Source organism: Mesocricetus auratus, unplaced genomic scaffold, assembly GCF_017639785.1.
Source record: "Mesocricetus auratus isolate SY011 unplaced genomic scaffold, BCM_Maur_2.0 Super-Scaffold_100028, whole genome shotgun sequence".
NCBI lineage: Eukaryota > Metazoa > Chordata > Mammalia > Rodentia > Cricetidae > Mesocricetus > Mesocricetus auratus.
Genome location: NW_024429209.1, coordinates 7,124,893 through 7,149,885, shown reverse-complemented (window position 1 = coordinate 7,149,885; position 24,993 = coordinate 7,124,893). Strand labels below are relative to the sequence as shown.

Here is a 24,993-nt window from a genome sequence, read left to right as displayed (position 1 = left end):
GTGGCTTTCTGTGGAAACTACATCAAAGGCTCATTTCAGTGCCTCAATTCTGGTAGGGACTAGCCATCAGCATTTAATGGATAAGGAATGTGGTTTTTACCATCCTGTTTCCATGGCTAGTCCCCATGTTTCCAAATCAGTCCCAGTGTGCTGACTGTTAGGGTCTATTTTCTCTATCTCTACACTGAGATACATTTTAAATACTTTTGATTAAGGTGCTGATTGGTTTGAAATGTTGGTTAATAGACTTTTTCAGTCTAGCCTGTTGCATTTGGTGTTTTAGAGACTAACTTCTTGAGTTCTTTGTAAATTTTGGAAATCAGCCCTCTGTCAGATGTGGGGTGGTGAATATCTTTTCCCATTCTGTGGGCTGCCATTTTGTCTTGTTGACTGTGTCCTTTGCTTTACAGAAGCTTCTCAGTTTCAGGAGGTCCCATTTATTAATTGTCATCCCAGTGTCTCTACAACTGGTGTTATGTTCAGGAAGTGTTCTCCAGTACCAATTCCTTCAAGGGTACTTTCCACTTTTTCTTCTAACAGGTTCAGTGTGGCTGAATTTATGTTGAGGCCTTTGATCCATTTGGACTTAAGTTTTGTGCATGGTGATAGCAGGCTGAAGAGATAGCTCAGCCGTTAAAGGCTAGGCTCACAACCAAAATTATAAAAGAATTTTTTATTTAAAAATTATTTTTCATTTTACATACCAACCCCAGTTTCTCCTCTCTCCCTTCTCTTGCCATCCACCTCTTTCCCTTCCTACTCTCCCATCCACTCCTCAGAGGGGGTAGGACCTTCCTTGGGGAGTCAACCAAGTCTGGCATACTAAGTTGAGACAGGACCAAGCCCTTTCCCTGTATCTAGGCTGAGCAAGGTATCCCACAAAATGGGGAAAAGAGCCCGCTCCACAGATCAAGCCACATAACTATCACCCACATTGAGAGTGCCTTGTGTGTTCCCATGCAGGTTACCTGAACTGGGAGAAATTAATTTCTAATTATATGCCCCCTGTCCTATGATATTTTTGTTACAGTAGCCCAAACTGACTACAACAGTTAAGATCCAGGCTCTAGAATGTGGAGCCTGTATGATTATCTTTTTCTTTTCTTTTCTTTCTTTTTTTTTGTTTTCTTAAGATCAGAGAGGAATCTATTAGTGGTAGATGAAAATGATGGAGCTAGTGTTTTTAAGTCACTTGGGTATAGAAAACTCAAAGTCCTGGCATGGGTGAGGCCACACAGTCTGGATCTTAACCTCTTTGGGGTTCTAAGGGTCCTTAATGACTTTAGAGACTTAGATCAAAGCTGCAAAAGAGTTGTTGGGAAGAGCCACTTGACCGGTGACCTGGGAGCAAGTAGTTTAATCAGAATAGGAAGAGGGAATGGTGCTTACAATGAGCCAAAGGCTGAGCAAGGAAGTTAAATAAATGTGACTGTGGCTAGCTAGCTGGCTCTATAGGAGAGAGGAGGGATAGGAGAGGGTCATTTAAGGGATTGTTTTCTGGGGTTTATGGAAATTTAGTAGTATTTTAAGTAAAGTCAGATGATGTTTTGTTTGTTTAAGGTTATCATAGAAACAATAACAACCCAATATACCTTCTGCTTAAAGGCAGATAAACAAATATAACTTTTGCCAGATTTTTAAGGCAGACATATAATATCAAAACATTTTAAAACATTCATTTATGTTTTGTGTATTTACCCAAATGCCTGCATGCTGACCACATGCATGCCTGATAATGAGGAAGCCAGATGCTAGAGTCATATTCCCTAGAACTGGAGTTACATTACAGGCAATGTGAGCTGCCATGTAGTTGCTGGGAATCAAACCCAGGTCCTCTAAGAGCAGCCAGTGCTCTTAACCACTGAGCCATCTCCCCCACCCATCACATAAAATTTAAAGACATACAATTAAGAGAAATTCTTAGAAACTATTTTTTTCTGAGAAGCATATCATTGTATAGCCCAGGCTAGCCTCAAACTCATGATCCTCCTGCCTGTGCCTCCAAGTTCTGGGGTTACAAGTGGAGCTACTGTGCCCAGTAGAAACTTGTGATTTAGGCACCTTTGATCTCAGAGAAAGGAAATATGTATATCTTACTTTGCTGAGAAAGTTAACTCACCCAAACACTATCCAAAAGAGGCCTACTTGAGTGTGTGTGTGTGTGTGTGTGTGTGTGTGTATCTGTGTGAACTCACTCCCAACACTGTCCCTAGATTCTTGTTGATTGAGTGTATGTATCTGTTTGTGCATGTGTACATATGTTTACAATCATGTAGGACAATGGTTGAGATGGGAGTATGTTTGCTTTACTTCTGGCTTGAAAATGATTTAAGTAAACAGTTGTTGGAGTCTTAGATTTTTGTACCTTTCTTAGGATTACTTTTGCTGTGATGAAACACCATGGCCAAATACTTGCGTGGCTCATACTCCTACATCATAGTCTGTCACTGAAGGAAGTCAGGACAGTAACTCAAAAAGGGCAGGAACCTGGAGGCAGGAGCTGATACAAAGGCCATGGAGGGCTATTGTTTACTGACTTGCTTCCCATGGCTTGCTCAACCTGCTTTCTTATAGAACCCAACCAACCCAGGGTTAGTCCTACCCACAATGGGCTGGGCCTTCCCCATCAATCACTAGTTAAGGAAATCCCCTAAAGAACTGTCTACAGCACAATCTTATAGAGGTATTTTCTCCATCAAGGTTCCCTCCTCTATGATGACTAGCTGTGTCAATTTAACATAAAGCTAACCAGCATAAAGGGTCTGACAGTGTTACAATGATTATTACTGTTTACCAAATGATGGGCTGTGGTCCATTAAGATGGCTCAGCAGATAAAGGAGCTTGCTGCTACGCCTAACAAGTTCAGTATCTGGAACAACATGGTAGAAGAAAGAAACAACTCCCACAAATTGTTATTCCTGTGGCATGTATGCCCATGCACAGGAGAATCAAGAAATGTAACAATAATGTTATAAAATAATAAAAAAGAAGACAAGCTGTATTTTTCCTCTTACATGGAGAACTCTGTCACAGAGTAAGACAGAGTAAGAAGATGATGTGAGTCAGGAGCATTCTACAGTAAACAGCACAGGTAAGAAAACATCTTATTACAGCAGTGTGTACAGGTAAAACTGTGACAACACAGCAGATCTGCTGGTTGGAGTAGTCAAGAGTTCTGTTGAAAATAAAGAGCTTACACAAAGTTCAAATCTGTCCATCCTCATGTCTGTGAGTGATAAAGAATTGCCAAGCCCAGAACTGGGTTAGTTTTGCTCTCTGAATGTGTCTTAGTTAGGCTTTCTGTTGGTGTGAAGAGACACCATGACTACAGCAACTCTTAAAAAAGGAAAACACTTAAATGGTGGTGGCTCACTTACAGTTCAGAGGTTTAGGCCATTGTCATCATGGTGGGAAGCAAAGCAGCATGCAGGCAGACATGATGGAGAAATAGCTGAGAGTCCTACATCTTGTGCAGGCAACAGGAAATAGTCTGAGATACTGGGTGTGACTTGAGCATGTAAGAGACCTTAAAGCCTGACTCTACAATGACATCCTCCTACAAGACCATACCTATTTCAACCAGGCCACAGTTCCTTTGGGGGCCATTTTCTTTCAAACCACCACATTTCACTCCCTTGCCCCCAAAAGTTTGTAGCCATGTCATAATGCAAAAATGCATTCAGTCCAACTTCACAAGTCCCCATAGTCTATAGCAGTCTCAAACTTATTTAAAAGTGTAAAGTTCAAAGTCTCTTCTGAGACTCATGGCAACCTCTGAAGTGTAAAGACCTGTAAAATTAAAATCAAAAAGCAGATCACATACTTCCTTCATATAATGGCACAGGATATACATTATCATTCCAAAACAGGGAAGGGAACATAGTAAGGAAATGGTGGACAAAGCAAGACTGAAAACCAGCTGGGCAAACTCCAAACTCAGCATCCCCATGTCTGATGTCAAAATGTTCTTCAGATCTCCAACTCCTTTCAACCTTTCTGACTGCAACACACTTCTTTCACTTAGGCTAGTTCCTCTCTCTGTTAGCAGCTTTCTTTGACAGCTATCTCATAACTTTGGCATCTCTAACATCTTGTGGTCTCCCAGGCAATCCAGGCTTGAACTTCATGCATTGGCCACTCTAGGCCTCCATTCAGGGACACCTCTGGCACATGCCTTGCCTCAGTGACTTTCCTTAATCTTGGAGGCAAATTCCATAACCCCTTTCTTCTATCCTTAGCTCTAAAGCCAGAACTGTGTGGCTGAAGTTGCCAAGTTCTGCTGCATGCTGGGGCTGGAACATGGCCCCCTTGTTCAATTACATTTTCACCAGCTTTCTGTTTTCCATGGTTTCCTTCACTGCCTAAGCTTGGCTACCCTTGAATGTGCTCTGTAGACCAGGCTGGCCTCAAACTAGATCTTCCAGCCTCTGCCTCTGGAGTGCTGGGATTAAAGGTATGCACCACCACACTGGGTGCTAAGCTTTTCTTTAATTCCTTTTCTCAAGTTGGAATATTAGTTGGCTGTGATCTTGCCCTAAGGTTACCAGTTCCTCTTATTCCATCTCTCTCTCTCTCTCTCTCTCTCTCTCTCTCTCTCTCTCTCTCTCTCTCTCTCTCTCTCTCTCTCTCTCTCTCTCTCTCTCTCTCTCTCTCTCTCTCTCTCTCTCTCTCTCTCTCTCTCTCTCTCTCTCTCTCTCCTCTCTTTGGTTTTACGAGACAGGGTTTCTCTGTATTGTTTTGGAGGCTGTTGGTCCAGCCTAGCCTCAAAATTAGAGATCCGCCTCTTATTGGAGTTAACACTAATAACCACACAGCAGAGTCTTCACTTTAGCCTCAGGCAGACTATTAGGATAAAGGCAAAAGATAGGCACATTCTTCACCAGAATATCACAAGAATGATCTCTAGGCCACATATTATTATTCTCCTCTGAAACCTCACACTCAGCACCATTGTCTTCTATGCTCCTTCTAATATGACCCATTAATAAGTACTTAAATCATTCTACTGCTTTTCTAATTCATAGTCCCAAGGTCCATATTCCTTCAAACAAAGGCATGACCAGGCCTATCACAGCAACCCCCCAGTCCCCTGTACCAACTTCTGTCTTAGTTAGGGTTTTTATTGCTGTGAAGTGACACCATGACCCTGACAATTCTTACAAAGGAAAACATTTAATCGGGGTGACTTAAAGTTCAGAGGTTTAGTCCATTTTTGTCATAGTAGGAAGCAAGACAGCATGAAGGCAGACATGGTGCTGGAGAAATAGCTGAGAGTCCTACATCTTGCACAGGCAGCAGGAAGTGGTCTGAGATACTGGGTTTGTCTTGAGCATATATGAGACCTCAGATCCCACCTCCACAGTGATACACTTCTTCTGACACCACACCTACTCCAACCAAGCCACATCTAATAGTGCCACTCCCTTTGGGGGCCATTTTCTTTAAAACCACCACAGAGTGCTCACAGGTCTTAATACTTTCTGCATTTAAAACTCATAATTCAACTGAGGGATCAGGGCTAAAGCTCTCTCCTTGTTTTTTATCCCTCAATTCTTGTTACTGTCAAATCACCAGCAGAAATAGCCTACTCCAGTCAGATGTTATCACCTCTAAAGTGCATGCTAAGTTATTCTTCAGGCTCAGAAGGGTGAGCATGGTTTATAAATACAGAGGCCCCAGAGTAAGGGTACTTGAAAGACTCAGTTCAACCAGCCATCTCTGTGATGTGACAGTCAACGTATCACTACTTGGTGATTAAAATAGTCTCTATCAGAAAGCAAAAAATGTAAAGGTGTTTTAGAATGGTGTTGTGTAGTGAACACACATAAAATTACCTTCATGTAGATTTGATTTGCTAAGTTTATGCCACTCTGAACTCAAGAAACCAATAGTCTTCTGTGGTTATCAGGCTACTCACCAATACCCTGGGCCTTGTTCGCCTAGATACAATGGAATTGCCTGTCTTCCCAAGGCTAGGTGTAACCAATAAAATGTAAAAATATATGTCACCTCCAGGGGGAACTTTTAGGAAAGTATCTGCTTTGTTTTCAGTATTTACTCTTGGGCCTGGTCACTGGCACTGTCTCAGACAGTGACTACTCATTTAGTCCTAATAGAAGAGCTTGGAGTTGGACATGTAGCTCAATGGAAAAGCACTTGCCTCAAACATACAAAGCCCTGTGTTCTATCTCCAGCACTGGGGCGTAGACTGGAACATGCAGAAGTGAGCCATCAGGCTATGTGGGGAAGCATATTCCAGGCAGAAGTACCAGCTGGCATTAGGATGTTGCAATGGTAGCAGTGGTAGAGAGAGGGCAGGAAGTGACTAGATGAAAGAACTGTGGGGGTGGGGCAGTGCACTGTGATGTTAAAATTTCTCTGAGACAGTAGTGCCAAGGGAGAACTTTACAGCACTGACAGGATCTATCTCTTTGTTCCGTTCAGGATAGCTCCATGGCTGTACTGAGAATAAACTAGGGAAAGCCAGAGGTGACACAGGGACATCCATCAGGGTTTGAAAGTGGTCTAGGCAGGAGGTGACAGTAGCTGGCATCAGGTTGGGAGAAACAGGAGCAACGTGGGGTAGTAGTTGGGTTCTGGAAACATGTTTGAAAGTATAGGATATGTGTGCTGTATCCACATGGATGGAAACTGAGACTTCAACTTAGTGTCTAGGAAGATGGTATTACTATCAACCAAAACACATTTGGAACTACTAAGTGCCATGCAAAATGCAAACAGAGATTTGAGCTGCTGATAATGGGCTTCTGTTCTAGGGGAAAACTAGATTGAGCTGGTTTCCTCACAGTGTTTCAGGGAGCTAATGGGTCAGACTGCTAATGAACAGGGAGGCTGTGAAATGCCAGTATCCCCAGTGAAAAGATTCTAATCTTTGCCAAAACCCTCTCAAACCCACAGAAAAAAATACAGGAAGTGGGATGAGACTTAAGGGATTGGGGTGGGGCTGGGAGCATGTCTAGGGCAGCAGAAGAGGCAAGTGGCCAGGACTTGTTCTGTGGAGGTGTGAGAAAGCTGCTTTCAAAGTAAATGTGTTACTGGGAAACAGACTTGATTCCTAAATTTTGTTTCAAATACAAAAGTAAATAAATTGTTTTATTAAATTTAAACTAAAATTTTTAAAAAGCATTATAAATGGTTCTGAATGTGGTTTTACTTCTGAAATTACACTTGTTTTGTTTTGTTTTAATTGAATTTTTCCAGTGTAGGCCACATAATTTACAGGCTAAATAACTTGTAGGCTGGCATGCCTACAAAAACCTCTGAAGAACATTCATTTAGAAAAATAAAAACCCTCCCCTGGCTCCCCCTGCAGATCCTGTGTCCATCCTCCTCCCGGGCTTAGTCTCATTGATGACTCTCTTCGATGACCTTATTACAAAGTCCCCGAGATCAGACACATAGTGCTTCATTTTGTCAGAGTGTGAGGAAAACTGAATTATTTGCTTCTCTTTTACTTATTTGGAGAAAAACTGAGACATCTGAAGTTGTGTTCAGTGGATAAGGGCTTCAAAAACAGGCATTCTCAACCAGTTTGAAAACAAAAATGGAAGTTTCTCTCCTTTATTCGTTTAGGAACGTATCCTGTTAATAAGCCCACACATATATCAAGCACATAATACGTGATCAGCACTGGGACAGCAATTGATGGGAAACAACCTAAGCACTCAGCAGTCAAATCAACTATAGTGTATCTAGATAGTGGAATAATATACACTTGTGAAGCAGGGGAGTACTTTTTATACTGCCATAAACTAACCTTCAAGAGATATCCTAATCTGTTTTTAAAATACAAATATAGGATAAAAACTGTGTGTGTGTACACTTAAAATCACTATAGAAAATACACGAGAAACAATTCAGTGTTTGCTCCTAGGTTGAAGAATTGAAGTAGTGAGACCCAGAGAAGCTTGGCCCCATGAACCCTCTTAACTTTTGAACAATATGAATATTATTTGCATTCAAAACAAAAAAGTTAAAATCAACTAAATGCTAAAATAACACATTTTTCAGAGACTATTAGTTGTTAAAGGTAACAAGTAAGAAAGTAATAGGCTTGTGAGATCGAGGCCCAGGTCATTGCAGATATGTGGGAGATCGGAAACTAGGTAGGATTCCTTTACACCCCAAACATCAACTCTGGCAAGCTTCTTTGATAGCCTCTGTAGTACTATGCATGGGCACTGCCCCTCAAGATGAAATGCCCAAATATTACCTGTGTTGTCCTCTAAGCTAAAACCATAGCTCTAAAGGGACTCAGGGCATTCGTTGTAGAAGAAGGGGGCAATTTGCGAAGCTTGGCTGCCTTCCGGGCTATATTTCCACATGATCTCCTCTATAGTTTTTTGTGTCACCAGGACTCAAAGCTTACCACAGCTGTGACGTTTGCTGTCTTAGTTGATTGCCCCTTGTAGGTACAGAATAGGTTATTTGTCTACTACATGACCAACAAGATTTTTCTGTATTTGACTTGTCTCATAGTTGAAGGTCATTATCTCACCCTTTAGTAACTTCCTGTACCGGGTAAGCACCCTCAATTCATTCTTCAATCTCTCTCGGGACCAATCCTTTGAGCACATTTTATTGCTAATTATATCCTCAGTCCTCTGAGCACATTCAAATTTGTGCACATCTTTTCAGAATGTGGCACTTGGAAACTAAAGCACTCAAGACACGGCCCAACCAGAAGAGAATTCATTGGGACCTCTGCTCACCATTTTACAACTCCTATGACTACTCCTCACATCTGTATCAAAGTACTGTTTCCTTTTTCTCCTCCCGGAGGAGAAATCTGGGGTGAACTTACCCAGCAAGCTAAGGAAGCTCCGCTGGTTTGGGCAGGCTGGGATTATCTCACCACAAGGCCATCTGGGCATTCAAACAGGCATTTCTAACACTTCTGAACTTTCTGCCTTTTTCCTTCTGTGAATTTTACCATGTTCATAATGCCTGACATACAATGATAGCTTTTAGTTATTAAATTCATGGATGAATAGGATCTAGGAATGGGGTTAAGAATTCTAATAACTACAGTACTATCTGTATTGGCTCATACTATAGTTTATATGAGTTAAAGTCCTATTTCAGAATGTAGTTGGAGCAAATGAGAATTACATGCAATCTGTATCTTGATCATCTTACCAACACTATTAATCAGGAATTTACTTAGGTATGGGAACTCTTGACCTTCTGGTGTCTGGCTGATTTCACTCAGCTATTTCAGTGTTTCTCTATGTTGCAATACTGTCTCGCAATGCCCTTCTTTTTAAAGACTAAATATTCTACCCTCTGTATCCAACACATTCTCTTTTAGTCTTTTGTCAGTGGGCATTAGGTTATTTTTACCTCTTGGCTCTTGTCAATGATGCAAATGTGAGAGTTCATCAAGGAACAAACCTGTGCTCCTCCTTAGTCCTCCCTCCCCAGTCCTGTGATGCTGATGGGTCAGCAGCTGCAGGCATTGCCAGTTAGCCTTATCTTTTAGTTCTTGTCATTAAACTAGCTCTCTCTGTCAATCTTGCTTCCTAGTCTTTCCTAATGCCATCTTGGTTCTCTTTTTAAGTGAACTCAACAAGTCAAATTTTAAATTGATTCTACTTGTCAAAAAGGGAATGAAGCTATTGGGACTTCTCTTGTCATCTCTATTGAAAGAGTTCCAAGTCCTTCATCCAGAAGAGGGTACTGCCCCAGGCCTGAGCACAGGGAAAAGTTGTAAGAGCCCAGGGTTCAGCACCCTGGAATTGAAGGCCCAAGACACTGAAATAAATGTTCACTTCTTCAGTAGCACTTTGAATGCTGTTAGCTTATTGTCTCTTGACAGCCAATATTAAATGCCACTCAATGGGTTGATCAGCCTTATGACTTAAGAGCCAGGATAAGTCTACAAAATCTACTTCAGATCTTATGCCAAAGTATTGGAACCAACTGTATTTCATCAATAAAGTTCCACATTTCCCAGAACACCTCAGGATCATGGCCATGTTCAGTCTACTGTCCTGAGAAGCAGTAGAACAAGGCAGAGTCAAACGAAGCATTTGGGGGCTGCTGTGTGCACTTGGCTCTGTCTTTGAAGAACCTTAGAACACTGAAGTGGCTTGAGGGAGGAGGAGAAAGAGGCCTCAGCACCTAAGCCTTTTCTAGGCTACAAAGCAATAAAACCACAAAAGTAAGATTGGCTATACAGATATTGTGCTGGCTGGTTTTATGTGAATTTGTCATATGCTCAAGTCATCAGAGAGAAGGGAGCCTCAACTGAGAACTTGTCTCTGTAAGAGTGGGTTGTAGGCTTCTTACTTAGTGATTGATGGGGAATGCCCAGCCCATTGTTGGTAGTGTTATCCCTGAGCCAGTGGGCCTGGATTCTATAAGAAATTCTATGAGCAAACCATGAGGAGCAAACCAGTAAGCAGTAAGTGGCCTCAGCATCAGCCCCTGCCTCCAGTTTCCTGCCCAATTTGAGTTTCTGTCCTAACTTCTTTCAGTGATAGACTACGATGTAGAAGTATGAGCCAAGCAAACCCTTTCCTCCCCAAGTAACATTTGGTCATGGTGTTTCTTTGCTGCAATAGTAACCCTAAGGTACCCTTTAATGCTTTTTAAAAAAAAAGTGGAAGAAAGAAAAAGTGAAAGATGACAAGAAGAAGAAAAATAATGAGAACTACCCACCAAACCAACTGGAGTAATTAATTTAGTTTGTAAAATCTTTGAGCCACCTGGAAGGAAATGTGAAAATAAATGGACTACATTTGCTGTTTAGTAGACAGCCAGGGTAAATACAGCTTAAAAGGAAAATGGACTTAGAATGAGGATCTGCTGTGAGGGGGCATATCCTATCCCCCTTCTTGCTTAGTAGTGTCTCAGTGTTAAAAGAGAGTGGGAACAGTAATGATCCCCTGGAGGCGATTAGGATGGAGCAGGAGAGACAATATCATGTCTTCTGAATGGTATAATTTTCATTAACTTGGTTTTCTTGGTCATGTGGAAAATTCCCAGAAAATAATCAATTTATGTAGGGTTGGCTTGGGCAGTGGGAAGGTGGGTGGCGGTATCTGGTTGTCATGGCCAAAGTTAGTAATTTCCAAGAAAGGGAAGATAGACATTTAAAACAAAACTGTTTTCTGAAGTTGATATAAAGGCTTTGCTTATCATAAAAACTTTGTATATGCCACTTTTTATTTTTATTATGAAAATATGAAATATATGCTGAATGGTGAGGGTTTTTTATTTATACCTGGTTCCCATTTTTTTTCTTATGCTTCTTTCCCCCTTCAGTAAATACTATATCATGAATTCTTTTGCTCATAAATATTTTTGTGTGTCATATTAACCAATTTGAAACTTTTGACATACCTGAAATGCCAATGTTACATACAAAGACATTAGAAGTAATCCTTTAATGCCATACAGTGTCCAATTTTGGAAGATGGGCTAAAAAAATACTACCTTTGCTCCCTGTATGGGCACTTAGATGCTTCCTCCAACCATGTAGAATCTGTTTCTCCTACCCTTTAGTTGGAACTGGCCTTATAACTTATTTTTGACCAGTGGAGTGTGCCAAAGGTGACAGTGGCAGTTCCAGATCTAGCTCTTAAGATAACTGGCAACTTCCTCTCTTAGAAGTCATCCAAGATACAAGAAGTCTTGACTATTCTTTACTTCTATGCTGTGAGAAGGCCCAAGCTGTCATATAAGAAGAGTGAGTCCTGTCCTAACCATCCCAGTCAGGGAATGACTCATGTGAGAGAGGACACCATGTCCTGGTCCATGAATAAAAGAATCTCCCAGCTAAGCCTACTCAGAATTATGTTTTCTTTAAACCACTGGGTTTTGAGTATTTTTTAAAATTGTTTTTAATGTGATAATAAGCTAAAACACTAACACATGTTCCTCTGACTGTTTAAAAAATTGGCTGAGGGGGTGGTGCTGGAGCAGTGGCTTAACAGATAGGTGCATTGGCTGTTCTTCCAGAGGACCTGGGATCGATTCCCAGCACCCACTTGGCAGTTTACAACTGTCTGTAACTCCAGTTCCAGAAGAACCAACAACCTCATACAGACACACATGCAGGCAAAACACTAATAAATGCACATAAAATAAAAATAATTTTTAAAAATGGCATTCTGTTCTTTGTTAGAATCAAGGTCCAAATAAGATGCAATTCATTTACAAATGAAATTTTTATTTATTTTGAACATAGCACTTTCTCCCTGAATCCTGTTGTTAGTGTTCTCTTGATTGCCACTAAGAAACAAAAATAAAAAATTTTTGGATTGGGGCTGGAGAGATGACTCAGAGGTTAAGAGCACTGGCTGCTCTTGCAGAGGACCCAGGTTTAAGTCCCAGCATCTACACAATGGCTCACAACCACACCTAAATCCTGTTTTTGGAGATCTGATTCCCTCTTCTGACCTCCTTGGATACCAGGCATGCACATATATACCAGCAGGCAATACATTCATATATGAAAAATAAATTAAAAAAAACAAAAATAGAATTTAACTTACTACTCTCCCAACTTCATGTTTTCTCACTCTGTCTCTAAAAAAAAAAAAAAATCAAGCCAGGCGGTGGTAGCGCACGCCTTTAATCCCAGCACTCAGGAGGCAGAGGTAGGCAGATCTCTGTGAGTTCAAGGCTGGGCTGGACTGATAGCCTTCAAAACAATACAGAGAAACCCTGTCTCGTAAAAACCAAAAAAAAAAATCAAAGCAAAATATTCAAAAGAAAAAAAATAGCAAAACATAACAAAAAGAGCATACAAAACCATGGATTCCATTGTGTGTTGGCCAACTACTTCTGAGCATGGGGCCTGCCTATGGTGTGCTGAATTTTGCTTCTTCCAGCAGGTATCAATGGCAAATAGCTTCTTGGTTAAGGGTAGGATTTTTGTGCTCACTTTCCCTTCTCTGTGCTGGGATTTTGTCTTGCTTGAACTTGTGTAGATCTTGTAAGCAACCCCTCTCTTCTTGGAGACAGGGTCTCTATGTGTAGTCCTGGCTGTCTTAGAATTCCCTGTGTAGAGACCAGGCTGTGTGTTGCTGATATATCCAGTCTTACCCAGATTTCTTATTGGGTAAAATGTTTGTCATGCAAGCATGAAGACCAATAGTTCAAATTCCCCTAGTTCACATGAAAGCTGGATGGGTGTGACAGCTGTCTGTAATCACATCATACAGGAAATGGAAATGGTATTCCTGGAGCAAACTGGTTGAATCCTGCCTCAGTATATAAAGGTAGAAGGTGATCAAAGAAGATATCTAATGTCAACCTTGGGCTTGAACTCTCTCTCTCTCTCTCTCTCTCTCTCTCTCTCTCTCTCTCTCTCTCTCTCTCTCATCTTCCTCTACTTTTGATCAGTATAAATAAAGCACTGGAGACATTATTTACCTGCTTCTCAGTGAAATCTGGTAGTCCCTATCACAAATAGCAGTACTAGCCCTGTGCCTTTGCATTTGTGCCATGGAGGCAAGGTCCTGAATTCTGCTAGCTGGCTGGGCTTGTGGTGATCCCAAGCTCTCTTCTGGCTGGTGGTGCATCTTCTAGTTCATGGGTCCCTTTCTTTCTTTTTTCTCTCCTGCCAAGCATGATGCTTAACAAACATTAACATTCACCCTTATTCTGGGTAGATGGTAATAACAGAATGTCATAAAACTGTCACTTGAATTATAACATTAAAAGTGTGGGTGATGAGCCGGGCGTTGGTGGCACATGCCTTTAATCCCGGTACTCGAGAGGCAGAGGCAGGCAGATCTGTGAGTTCGAGGCCAGCCTGGTCTACAGAGCAAGTTCCAGGACAGCCTCCAAAACAATACAGAGAAACTCTGTTTAGAAAAACCAAAAAGAAAAAGTGTGGGTGATGACCCTTTTCTATAGAAGTAAAGGCTGTGACTTTCTGGTCCCTACTTCTGTCTCTTTCTGTCTGCCTCACACACGCACACATGCACACATACACTCATGCATTTGCACACAAACCCTTTGTTACCCCAGACGATAGAGTTTCTCACTGTTTTTCAGTTAGGCTGGCTAACCAGCAAGCTCCAGTGATTTTCTTGTCTCTGCCCTCCTCAGTGCTTGGTTTAAAGGTGTTTACAGCTTTTTTACCTGGGTGCTGGGGGTCCACCTTAGGTCCTCATGCTGATTAGTAAGCACTCATACCACTGAGCCATCAACCCAGAACCACTTTACCTTGTTTTCTAGTGTATGTTTAGTACACTAGTCCCAAGAGACTTCATACCTATGGACAGCTACCATTTCTCCCTGCCCTTCAGCCCCTGGCAACTAGTCTACTTTCTGTCTTATGTGGATTTACTCTTGTAGATGTTATATATAGATGGAATAATGCATTATGCATTGTGGAATATTATTTTAAGATGTGATACATTTTGTTTATGCTGTGGAACATTTGTTTTAATGATGCAAAGATAGATATGTTGCATTATTTTATGTCGCATTTATTTAACTCTTTGGAGCTGTGTTACTTTGCCTGTTTAAAACACCTGGTTGGTCTAATAAAGAGCTGAACAGCTTATGGCTAGGCAGAGAATGGATAGGTGGGACTGATAGGCAGAGAGAAAAATTAGAAGAGAAAAAGAGCAAAGAAGAGAGATCAAGGAGTGAGAAAAGGGACCAGTCACCCAGCCAGCCACAGAGTAAGAGTGAAAGTAAGATTACAGAAATAAGAAAAGGGAAAAGCCCAGAGGCAAAAGGTAGGTAGGATAATTTAAATTAAGAAAAGCTGGCTAGAAATAAGCCAAGCTAAGGCCGGGCATTTACAAGTAATAATAAGCCTCTATGTGTTTATTTGGGAGCTGGGTGGCGGCCTCCCAAAAGAATAAAGAGAAAACAAACAACCAACAACAATTGTGGAACATTTTGTGGATGCTTTCTTTCACTTAGCATAATGTTTTCTGGTTTATCATGATTCAATATGTACTAAACCTCCCCCCTGCCTGATGTTGTGACAAATACATAGGAGAATGAGATCATGAGCTTGATGCCAGCCCAAGTTATGCTTCAAAAGAGTAAAACAAAACAAAAACCAGAAAGATGCCATTAGACTTTATGGCAGAAGAATATTCTATTAGATAGATGTTTCACAATTTACCTATTTTTCTGTTACTGTTGTAAATGATGCCACGGTGAGCTGATAATAAAGTTGTGTAAGCTTCGGTGTGAGCAAGATGTTCATTCTCTTTTGCATCTGCCCGGGATCGGAATTGCTAGGTAAATTTGGCAACTAAGTATGTAGCTTTTTGAAGAACTGCTAGAATCTTTTGTTCAAAGTAGCTGCACCATTTTACTTTCCTACCAGTAACAGTGAAAAAGCTCCAGTTTCTTCACATTTTTACCAGTATTTGTTCTCTGCAGTGTGATTGTAGATGTCCTGGTAGGGTGCAGAGGAATCTCATTGTAGTTTTGATTTAGGTGTCCTTAGCTACCAATGGTGATCATTATTTTATTGCTATTATTTGTTTTTGTTTTTTGAGACAGGTTCTCACTATGTAACTCTGACTGTCCTGAATGAAACTCACTATGTAGACAAGGTAGGCCTTGCACTCATAGGGATCTGCCTGCCTCTGCTTCACAAGTGCTAGGATTAAAGATGTGCACCACCAAGTCTGGCAATGTTGAACACTTTTAAATGTACTTATCCATTTGTATGTCTTTGGGGAAAAGTCTGACCAAATCTTTTACTCATTTTTAACTAGATGGTCTTTTTCTTAAGTTGTAAAATATCTTCATATATATTCCAGGTATATCATATCAGATATATGATTTTTAAAGCCCCTTTTTGGGTTGGAGCTTAAACTCAGCCTCTCACAACTGTCAAGATAGCATTCTAACACCATCTCCATCTCCAGCCGCATCTTTTAACTTTATTGATAGTGACCTTTGAAGTCTGGTTTTACTTTTGGTGAATCTCAGTTGATCTTTTGTTTTCTTCTTTCACTTGTACTTTCCTTCTGTCTGAGGCCTTTCATAACTGATAAAAAAGCAGATGTGCTCACTAAAGAAGCATCATTGAGTGTCATTTTAAGTTAGCTCTTACATAAAGCACTTACTTAGAAGTATTTGCGAATTCCATTTAAAGGAACTTAGAAATTATGCACTTTTGGCTAATAAACCTACTTGTGTGCATTTACCCCCTAGGAAATACTTACGAAAGGAAAAGTATCCTGTATAAGCAGAGTTTTTCCTTATATTGTGACCCCTAAGGGTGGGAAGAGGTTCAATAGGGATAATAATGCAATACATTATTAGGCAATTAGTAGACATTTTAATCATGAAAGCCAATGACAATATGTACGATAGTGTGAGGAAAATGAAATATATATGTTTGTTATGATTGTAAATGTGCATATTTAGACACAGAAGGGTATCAAATTATTATTAGGTAGTTTTATTTTCTTAAACTTCACATGCTATTAGTATCTTTGTAGTTAAATTCAGTAAATTTGTTCCTGATATTGGTAGGGTGGTAGTGGAAATAGTGACAAGTGGTTAGATCTGGGTGTGTGTTTATCTTATCATAGCCTTTTCAATAGCTGTTACTTTTACTATCATGATCATCAGGCTAGATTTAGAAATTAAAAAAATAGTTTATTCTTTTTGTTTACTAAGAATTTGAATCAAGATGTTTAAACTTTCTCCACATTTTATATCAAATCCAAACACTGATACTAATTTTATTTTAATCAATTACTATACTGTCATTATAGCTGGAACATATGCTAAAGGAAGTTAATGATGGTGTGTGTGTGTGTGTGTGTGTGTGTGTGTTGTGTATGTGTGTATTTTAAAGGCCAGAGTTTTAGAAAGAAAATATAATATAGATGACAGCTAGGTTTAGTAGGAAGAGAAAACATTTGGAAACAAGAGACTATGTACCAGAGACAGGACTGTGCCTCCTCAAGAGGAGGCCTTGATGGCAGCAGACTCTGTTAACAGGGCAGGGTCACAGGGCAAAAACACCTTCTCAGAGTGTCCCATGAAATAGCCACTACAGTTATTTTACATATGAGTAAGTCCCTCAGTTTAATTTCAAGCAGATCAAAGATTTAATAGTAGCTTTGTTGTTGTTTTTAAGAACAAAAAGGCTCAGCTTAGTCTACAAAGTGGGTTCCAGGACAGCAAAAGCTACACAGAGAAACCCTGTCTCAAAAAACCAAAATAAACAAACAAAAAAAGAACACAAGAAATAAAAATGAAAAAAATGCAAAACAAGGAGGTTCATGCTTGTGAATAGTTACATGAATCCAAGATGAAGCCTCACTGTGAGTTGCTATACCCAAACTGTCTATGTGGGTATCCTGACCCTCTCTGGCTTTACCTAATTGACAGTGTCCTAGGTACATGAACCACAACTTTGGTTGAGAATACAGGTGATAGGACAATGGGCAGAAAAGGCCAGGCCTGACTGAAATTGACTTGGTCTCTGGGCCTGGTTTGAAGGAGACAGAGGCGTTGTCACATTCTTATATGTGGGAAGACTATGAAAAGAAAAATCCTTGTTGGCCCAAATGTTTAGATAGGAAGTACACTGGGTCTTTTGTTTTCAGTTCAAATGGTCAGAATTAATTTTTAGGTCCAAAGAGGGTGAGGGTGGCTTTCTTTCCTAAATGCAAAGATAAGGGGGATAAAAGAAACAAAGAAAAACTGTATAACTTAAGCTTATCAAATGGTACAGAACATCCCAGCTCATTGTTTCCCAGCTACCAAGGAACTTCTGCCTTAGAACTCACAGCTGAGAAGCACATGAGCTTCTTACGAAAAGACCCATAAGATAGAAAGCAAGCAGTGGGTATGTGACTGGGGACCTGAGAAACACAGATTCAGAGATTGCAAGATTGTCATCATATTTTTTCTCTTTTTCCTCAGGCTTAACAAGGAAAGTGGCTTTCTGCAAATAACTGATAAAGCCACCCTTAGAAGCACTTCTCAGGCTCTCATAGAGTAACTGGAGTTTATACTGCACAGCCTTCTTGCCTGCTGATCACCCACAGTTAGTGCCACCATGGCCAGCAAGAGGAAGTCCACTATCCCATGCATGATCCCAGTTAAGACTATGGTGCTGCAGAGTGCCAGCACAGAGGCTCAGCCTGTGGACACTTTGTCTGAAGGTCTCCAGCAGGATCTTCCTTCAGAGGCACCTGATGCTAGCAGTGAGGCAGTCCCAAACCCCAGCAGCACTGATGGTTCTGCCCTGGCAAACGGGCACCGGAGCACTCTGGATGGCTATGTGTATTCCTGTAAAAACTGTGATTTCAAGTCCCAGGACATGACTCAGTTTGTGGGGCATATGAACTCAGAACACACAGACTTTAGTAAAGACCCAAATTTTGTATGTACAGGATGCAATTTCCTGGCAAAAACCCCCGAGGGGCTTTCCCTGCACAATGCCAAGTGCCACTCAGGAGAAGCCAGCTTTTTGTGGAATGTGACCAAGCCAGACAATCATGTGGTGGTAGAACAGGATGTCCCTGAGAGTACTAGCACATCTGACCTAGCAGGCGAGTCTGCCACTGAAGGGATTGATGGGCAGGCTGAAATCATTATCACCAAGACACCAATCATGAAGATAATGAAAGGCAAAGCTGAAGCCAAGAAAATCCATATGCTTAAAGAAAATGCTCCCAATCAGCCTGTGGGTGAGACCTTGCCAAAGCCATTGGCTGGGGAGGCAGAGGTTAAAGAGGGGGACCACACTTTTGCCAATGGGGCAGCTCCAGTCAGTCAGGCATCCAAGCCCCCTCATGCTGCCAATGGGCCCCTGATAGGAACAGTGCCAGTACTGCCAGCTGGCATAGCACAGTTCCTCTCCCTCCAGCAGCAGCAGCCCCAAGTGCACTCCCAGCACCATACCCACCAGCCCCTGCCTACATCCAAGGCTCTTCCGAAAGTCATGATCCCCCTGAGCAGCATCCCAACATACAATGCAGCTATGGACTCCAACAGCTTTCTGAAGAACTCCTTCCACAAATTCCCCTACCCAACCAAAGCTGAGCTCTGCTACTTGACTGTGGTGACCAAGTATCCAGAAGAACAGCTTAAAATCTGGTTCACAGCCCAGAGGCTGAAGCAAGGAATCAGCTGGTCTCCTGAGGAGATTGAAGATGCCCGGAAAAAGATGTTCAATACAGTCATCCAGTCTGTGCCTCAGCCCACCATCACAGTTCTAAACACCCCCCTTGTTGCCAGTACTGGCAATGTACAGCACCTCATCCAGGCGGCTCTCCCAGGTCATGTTGTGGGTCAGCCAGAAGGCACAGCAGGGGGCCTCCTGGTCACTCAGCCATTGATGACCAATGGTTTACAAGCATCCAGCTCATCTCTCCCCTTGACAACTGCATCTGTTCCCAAGCCAACTGTGGCACCCATTAACACTGTGTGTTCAAATACAACATCAGCTGTGAAGGTAGTCAATGCAGCCCAGTCACTCCTCACAGCATGCCCCAGCATAACGTCCCAAGCCTTCCTCGATGCAAACATCTACAAAAATAAGAAGTCTCATGAACAGCTGTCAGCTCTGAAAGGAAGCTTCTGCCGGAACCAGTTTCCTGGGCAGAGTGAAGTAGAGCACCTGACCAAAGTGACAGGCCTCAGTACCAGAGAGGTACGGAAGTGGTTCAGTGACCGGAGATATCACTGCCGGAACCTGAAGGGCTCCAGGGCCATGATGCCTGGAGAGCATGGCTCTGTTCTCATTGATTCTGTGCCAGAGGTGCCCTTTTCCCTGTCATCCAAAGTTCCGGAGGTGGCCTGTATCCCAACAACAACCTCACTAGCAAGCCACCCTGCCACCAAACGACAATCTTGGCATCAGACCCCAGACTTCACACCAACCAAATACAAAGAGAGAGCTCCAGAGCAGCTGCGAGTCCTGGAGAACAGCTTTGCACAAAACCCACTTCCCCCTGAAGAAGAGCTGGACCGCCTAAGAAGTGAAACCAAAATGACTCGAAGGGAAATTGATGGCTGGTTCTCAGAGAGACGGAAAAAAGTGAATTCTGAGGAGACCAAGAAGGCTGACGGGCAGGTGCCTCAGGAGGAAGAGGAAGGTGCTGAGGATGAGGGTGGAGATGAAGAGTTTGCTAGTGAGATGAGGGTTCCTGGTGAAAATGGCTCTCCTGAGATATTTCTTAGGCACACATTGGCAGAGAGGAAGGTCAGCCCCATCAAAATCAACCTCAAGAACCTGCGGGTCACTGAAGCCAGTGGCAAGAATGAGCTTCCAGGGCTGGGTGTCTGCGAGTCTGAGGAAGATGGTTTGAACAAGCTAGCAGAACAGCCACCAGGTAAAGTGAGCTACAAAAAGACGGCACAGCAGCGTCACTTACTACGGCAGCTCTTTGTTCAGACACAGTGGCCGAGCAACCAAGACTATGACTCCATTATGGCCCAAACAGGGCTGCCCCGGCCAGAGGTGGTACGCTGGTTCGGAGATAGCAGGTATGCCCTGAAGAATGGCCAGCTCAAGTGGTACGAAGACTATAAGAGGGGCAACTTCCCACCAGGTCTGCTTGTCATTGCCCCTGGCAACCGAGAGCTACTGCAAGATTATTACATGACACACAAAATGCTGTGTGAGGAAGACTTGCAAACCCTCTGTGACAAGACCCAGATGAGTGCCCAGCAGGTCAAGCAATGGTTTGCTGAGAAAATGGGTGAAGAGACTAGGGCTGTGGCAGATACAAGCAGTGAGGACAAGGGCCTTGGAACTGGAGAGCCTGTGGCAGTTCACAGAGTGCTGGGTGATGCCTATTCAGAGATGTCTGAGAACAGTGAATCATGGGAGCCAAGTGCTCCTGAGGCCAGCTCAGAGCCCTTTGCCACTTTGAATCCCCAGTCTGGACGTCAGCTCGGTAAGGAGCTCATGGGATTCATGCATGACCTTCCTCTGAATCTGCGGGAGGACACAGTCACAGAGTGGGCACAGGGGACAGGTACTGTTGTTTCTAAGGCTACCTGACAACCAGACTGATTGCTGAGGAGTGAATTCCAGGGAACAATTGGCAGTAGAAGCCACAGAAGTAAAAGGTTGAGAAGTGGACTTTTGTTTTTTGGTTCTTGTGTTTCTTTGTGGTGGTGTTTTGTTTTAAATCCATGCAGGGGAGAGAACATAGTGAACTTAAAGGGACTCATGCTTTTCTAGTCATTTCTTAGCATGGATTAAGATGTCATCCGAGTCACAAAAATCCCAGTCACTGTGTGGAAGACAGGGTTAGGACTTCAGAGGAAATTTAGCTCAAATTGGCAATCTTTAATGGTCTCATTTGTACGTGTGTGTACCTGGTGCCCATAAAGGTCAGAAGAGGGCATCGACTCACCTGGAACTGGGGTTACTTCTGATTTGCCGTGTAGGTTCTGGGAATCAAAGCTAGATCTTTTCCAATAGTGCAAGTGTGCTTAACTGAAGAACCATCTATCCAGCCCCACAGAGTGCTTTTGTTTTTCCCTAAGGAAAATCTTAGGTTTGTATTGTTTTTCCTGATATAGAAGAAATGTTTATCATAATGGAAAAATCACCTTTTGTTTTAAGAAATATAAAATACAAAGCTTGAGTTTTGCCCTTTGGTTTTTATGGATGGTGGTGTTTTAGTATTCAGAAGAAACATTATATTTTAAGACACAGTTGTGAAGCTATAGACATGTCACATCTTAGGTATTGGTTTTCTATATTCTTGGTCCTGGAGTTCCAGACTCTTCCTTTTTACTATCCCTTTGCATTTGTCTCCTCATGAAATGCCCCATCCTAGAGCAGCTAGAACAAGTGTGTCTGGAGAGAAGAGTGTGACAGAAGCTGAATGATTGGGGTCTCTAAAATGGTAGCCTGACCAGCTGGATCAAGAAGGGGCAGAGGTAACTAGAAAGTGGCTGTGGGATTGGACAGCTGTGCAGGTGGTCCCTGGAGACTGCTGCTTCTGTAGGGGGCCCTAACCAAGCACAACAATCTGCCTCTTAGATCCTGTGGTATTTCCTGGACACTTGCATTGTTTGCATGCAATGCCTAGACAATTTTGTTTGCTTTAACCTAGGAAACCCTAGTTCCCCTGGCCTACTTACTTTCTACTTAAGCCACAGAATTCTTACCCCTTCACTGAATATTCTAATTTATTTCAAAACCTTTTTTGAAATACTATGCTGTTGCTTCATTTATTTAAGGAAAAGGAGATTTCTCTAAGTAGCTGGTTGCTGAAGGAAGGGTTGCCACCAGTGAGCAATTGAAGAAAGAAAGTGCTTTCTCTCTCTCTCTCTCTCTCTCTCTCTCTCTCTCTCTCTCTCTCTCTCTCTCTCTCTCTCTCTCTCTCTCTCTCTCTGTGTGTGTGTGTGTGTGTGTGTGTGTATGCATCTCAGTGTGGAAGCCAGGGTTCACATTGGACATTTCTCCTCTATTGCTCTCTATTTTTTTTTTTTTGAGAAAAGGTTGCTTACAGAATCTGCAGCTTATTGACTAGGCTGTCTGGTCATAGATCTACCTTTATGACACACCTCTACCCTCATCCCCCAGAATGTGCCTCTATACTTTTTTTAAACAATTATTGAATTTGTTCTTTGATAATTTTATACATGTATAAAGTGTATTGATTATTGTAATAGTAACCCTCTCTACGTCCCAGTTACTTTCACAAATTCATGCCCCTCTATTTTGGTGATCCACTGAGTTAAACCAAGATCATTTGTGTGACCATGGACTTGGAACTGTCCATTTGAACCAGTGGCTTCTCAGTGGGCACACAACTGGAGGCAATAGCCACATCTCTTCCAGAATCCATCCGTAGCCAGTACTTCAGCATACCCTGTGAGCCCCTCCCCAATCCATGACTGTTGATAGGCCCATTCTCCACCCCCAACTTAAAAGAATTAATTTTATGTGTATGGGTGTTTTGCCTGCATGTATATTGTGTGCCACATGGTGCCCTTGGATGACAGAAGAGAGCATTGGATACCCTGAAACTAGTTATAAATGTTTGAGTGCTGCCATGTGGGTACTGGGAACTGAATCTAGGTCCTTTGCAAAAGCATCATGTGTTTTTAACTGCTGAGCCATCTCTCCAGCATCCTAAGTCCAGCCTTATATAGATCAGTTGAAGGTAGCTACTATAAAGTTATTACTGCATTGACTATGCCAAGCACAGAAGGCAGCATTGCACAGCCCTTCTCCATGTGGCCTGACTCTTACATTCTTTCTCTCTTCAACTCTATGATGATCCCTGTGCCTTAAAGTGGGTAGTATAAACATTCTGTTTAGGGCTGAGCACTCAAGCATCACTTATTCTTAACACCTTGAGCAGCCATTTTATTAGGCAGCTCAGTGCCATGACAGGTTAGCTATGACCTAAGACTTCCTTAGCCATAAGTTTTACCAAACACAAGTTCCCTTTTCTGGAGTGAACCAGAAAGAGCAGTTGTTTACCCATATGACAGTTTTGCCACTATTGCACTAGTGGACAGATTGGTATTGTAGTTTGTAGGGTTCATAGCTATTTAAGACCCAACAGCATATGCATTGAGTATTTAAAAAGAGTCCTTCCCCTTTTATAAGGCAGACATTATTTAAAGAATCTTAGGTTCCCACAGAGACAGCACCAGAAACTCCCCTGACCCTACAGCATGAGGAGTATTCACTTGACTGGAAGTTTAGAAAAATCTCAGATGGCTCCAGCCCTCAGTGAGAAAAAAACACCAGTTCTGAAGGCTAAGAGAATTAAATTTTGGGTTACCACCTAATGTACTTAGAAGGTCCAGTCTGCAGTAGAAATCAACATAAAAAGAAATAGGAAAGTATGTCCATTAACAGGAAAAGGAGTTTGACAGATAACTGCGCTTGAGGAAGTCTAGGCATTGGAATTACTGCTTAAAGATATTAATGTAACTACCCCCCTGTTCAGTGAAATACTGGGAACCATGGGAAAAAGCAGAGAGAAAATTCATGAAAACAATGATATTGTTAACTAGAGGTACAAACTATAAAAGCAAACCATACTCCAAATCAAAACAGTATAATCACGGAGATGAAAAGTTTGCTAGAGAGGCTGAGCAACAAACAGATTTGAGCAAGAAGGAAGTGGTCAGAGGATGTGAAGATATGATTTACCCAGAAGTACAGAAAGCAAAAAGGACCATAGAAACTAAAGGGGCTTGTGGGGCATAGATAAACATGAACTCCTGAAAGAGGAAAGCAGCTAAGTCATTTCCAGATGAACAGAAGCTAAAGTTCATTGCTGATAGATTGTCCTTCTGGGGATGCTACCAAGACTCCTTCAGGCTAAAATGAAATGACACTGAATAGGATTTTGAAGCCACAAGAAAAAATAATCATTAAAAGTAGTTTTATAAATAAATATAATTCTAGTATCGTTACACTTTTAGTTGGTTTGCATTTTATATTTTCCCTGTATGATTTAAAATGTAAAGTATAAATATGTGTTAACAGGAAGATGAAGCCTGAGTCATTAATAATAATGCAGTAAGCCGGGCGCTGGTGGTGCACGCCTTTAATCCCAGCACTCGGGAGGCAGAGGCAGGCGGATCTCTGTGAGTTCAAGGCCAGGCTGGACCAACAGCCTCCAAAACAATACAGAGAAACCCTGTCTCGAAAAACCAAAAAAAATAATAATAATGCAGTAAACAGCAAGGGAGGAGATACTCAGGGCTGGGGTCTGAATAACATGGAAACGGAATGGTATCGGGTTAAATTGCTTCAAGTCCAAGTTACTTATGATCCCCAAGTTAAGCAAGAAAACAACAAAAATACAAAGAAGAGAATCAAACTGAGCACACAGAGAAAAATAAGTCAATCCAAAAGGCAGTAAGGGAGGTTTGAAAAAAAACTAAGAAAAATAGAAACAAGTAGCCAAATGTCAGGAGTAATCCTTCTTTATTAGTAATCACATACAATATCACTGGATTAAGTTATTCTAAAGACAAAGATTGGTAGACTGGATCAAGCCAAACAGGAGTCATCTATATATTAT

General features: G+C 41.8%; 1 protein-coding gene across 8 annotated transcripts in view; it reads left to right on the top strand.

Moving 5' to 3' along the window:
- The window catches only part of Zhx3 (zinc fingers and homeoboxes 3), a 117,375-nt gene that overhangs the window by 77,082 nt on the left and 15,300 nt on the right, over window positions 1-24,993 (top strand). For 7 of the 8 annotated variants that reach the window (XM_013122487.3, XM_040733025.1, XM_013122485.3 and 4 more), the window contains one exon: window positions 17,897-21,579. In XM_013122487.3, coding sequence (XP_012977941.1) covers window positions 18,033-20,987 — 2,955 coding nt within the window. In that variant the 5' untranslated portion in view covers window positions 17,897-18,032 and the 3' untranslated portion in view covers window positions 20,988-21,579. Of the gene's footprint in view, window positions 1-17,896; window positions 21,580-24,993 lie in introns of those variants that run through there. The other variant, XM_005082644.4, reaches the window with a different exon arrangement.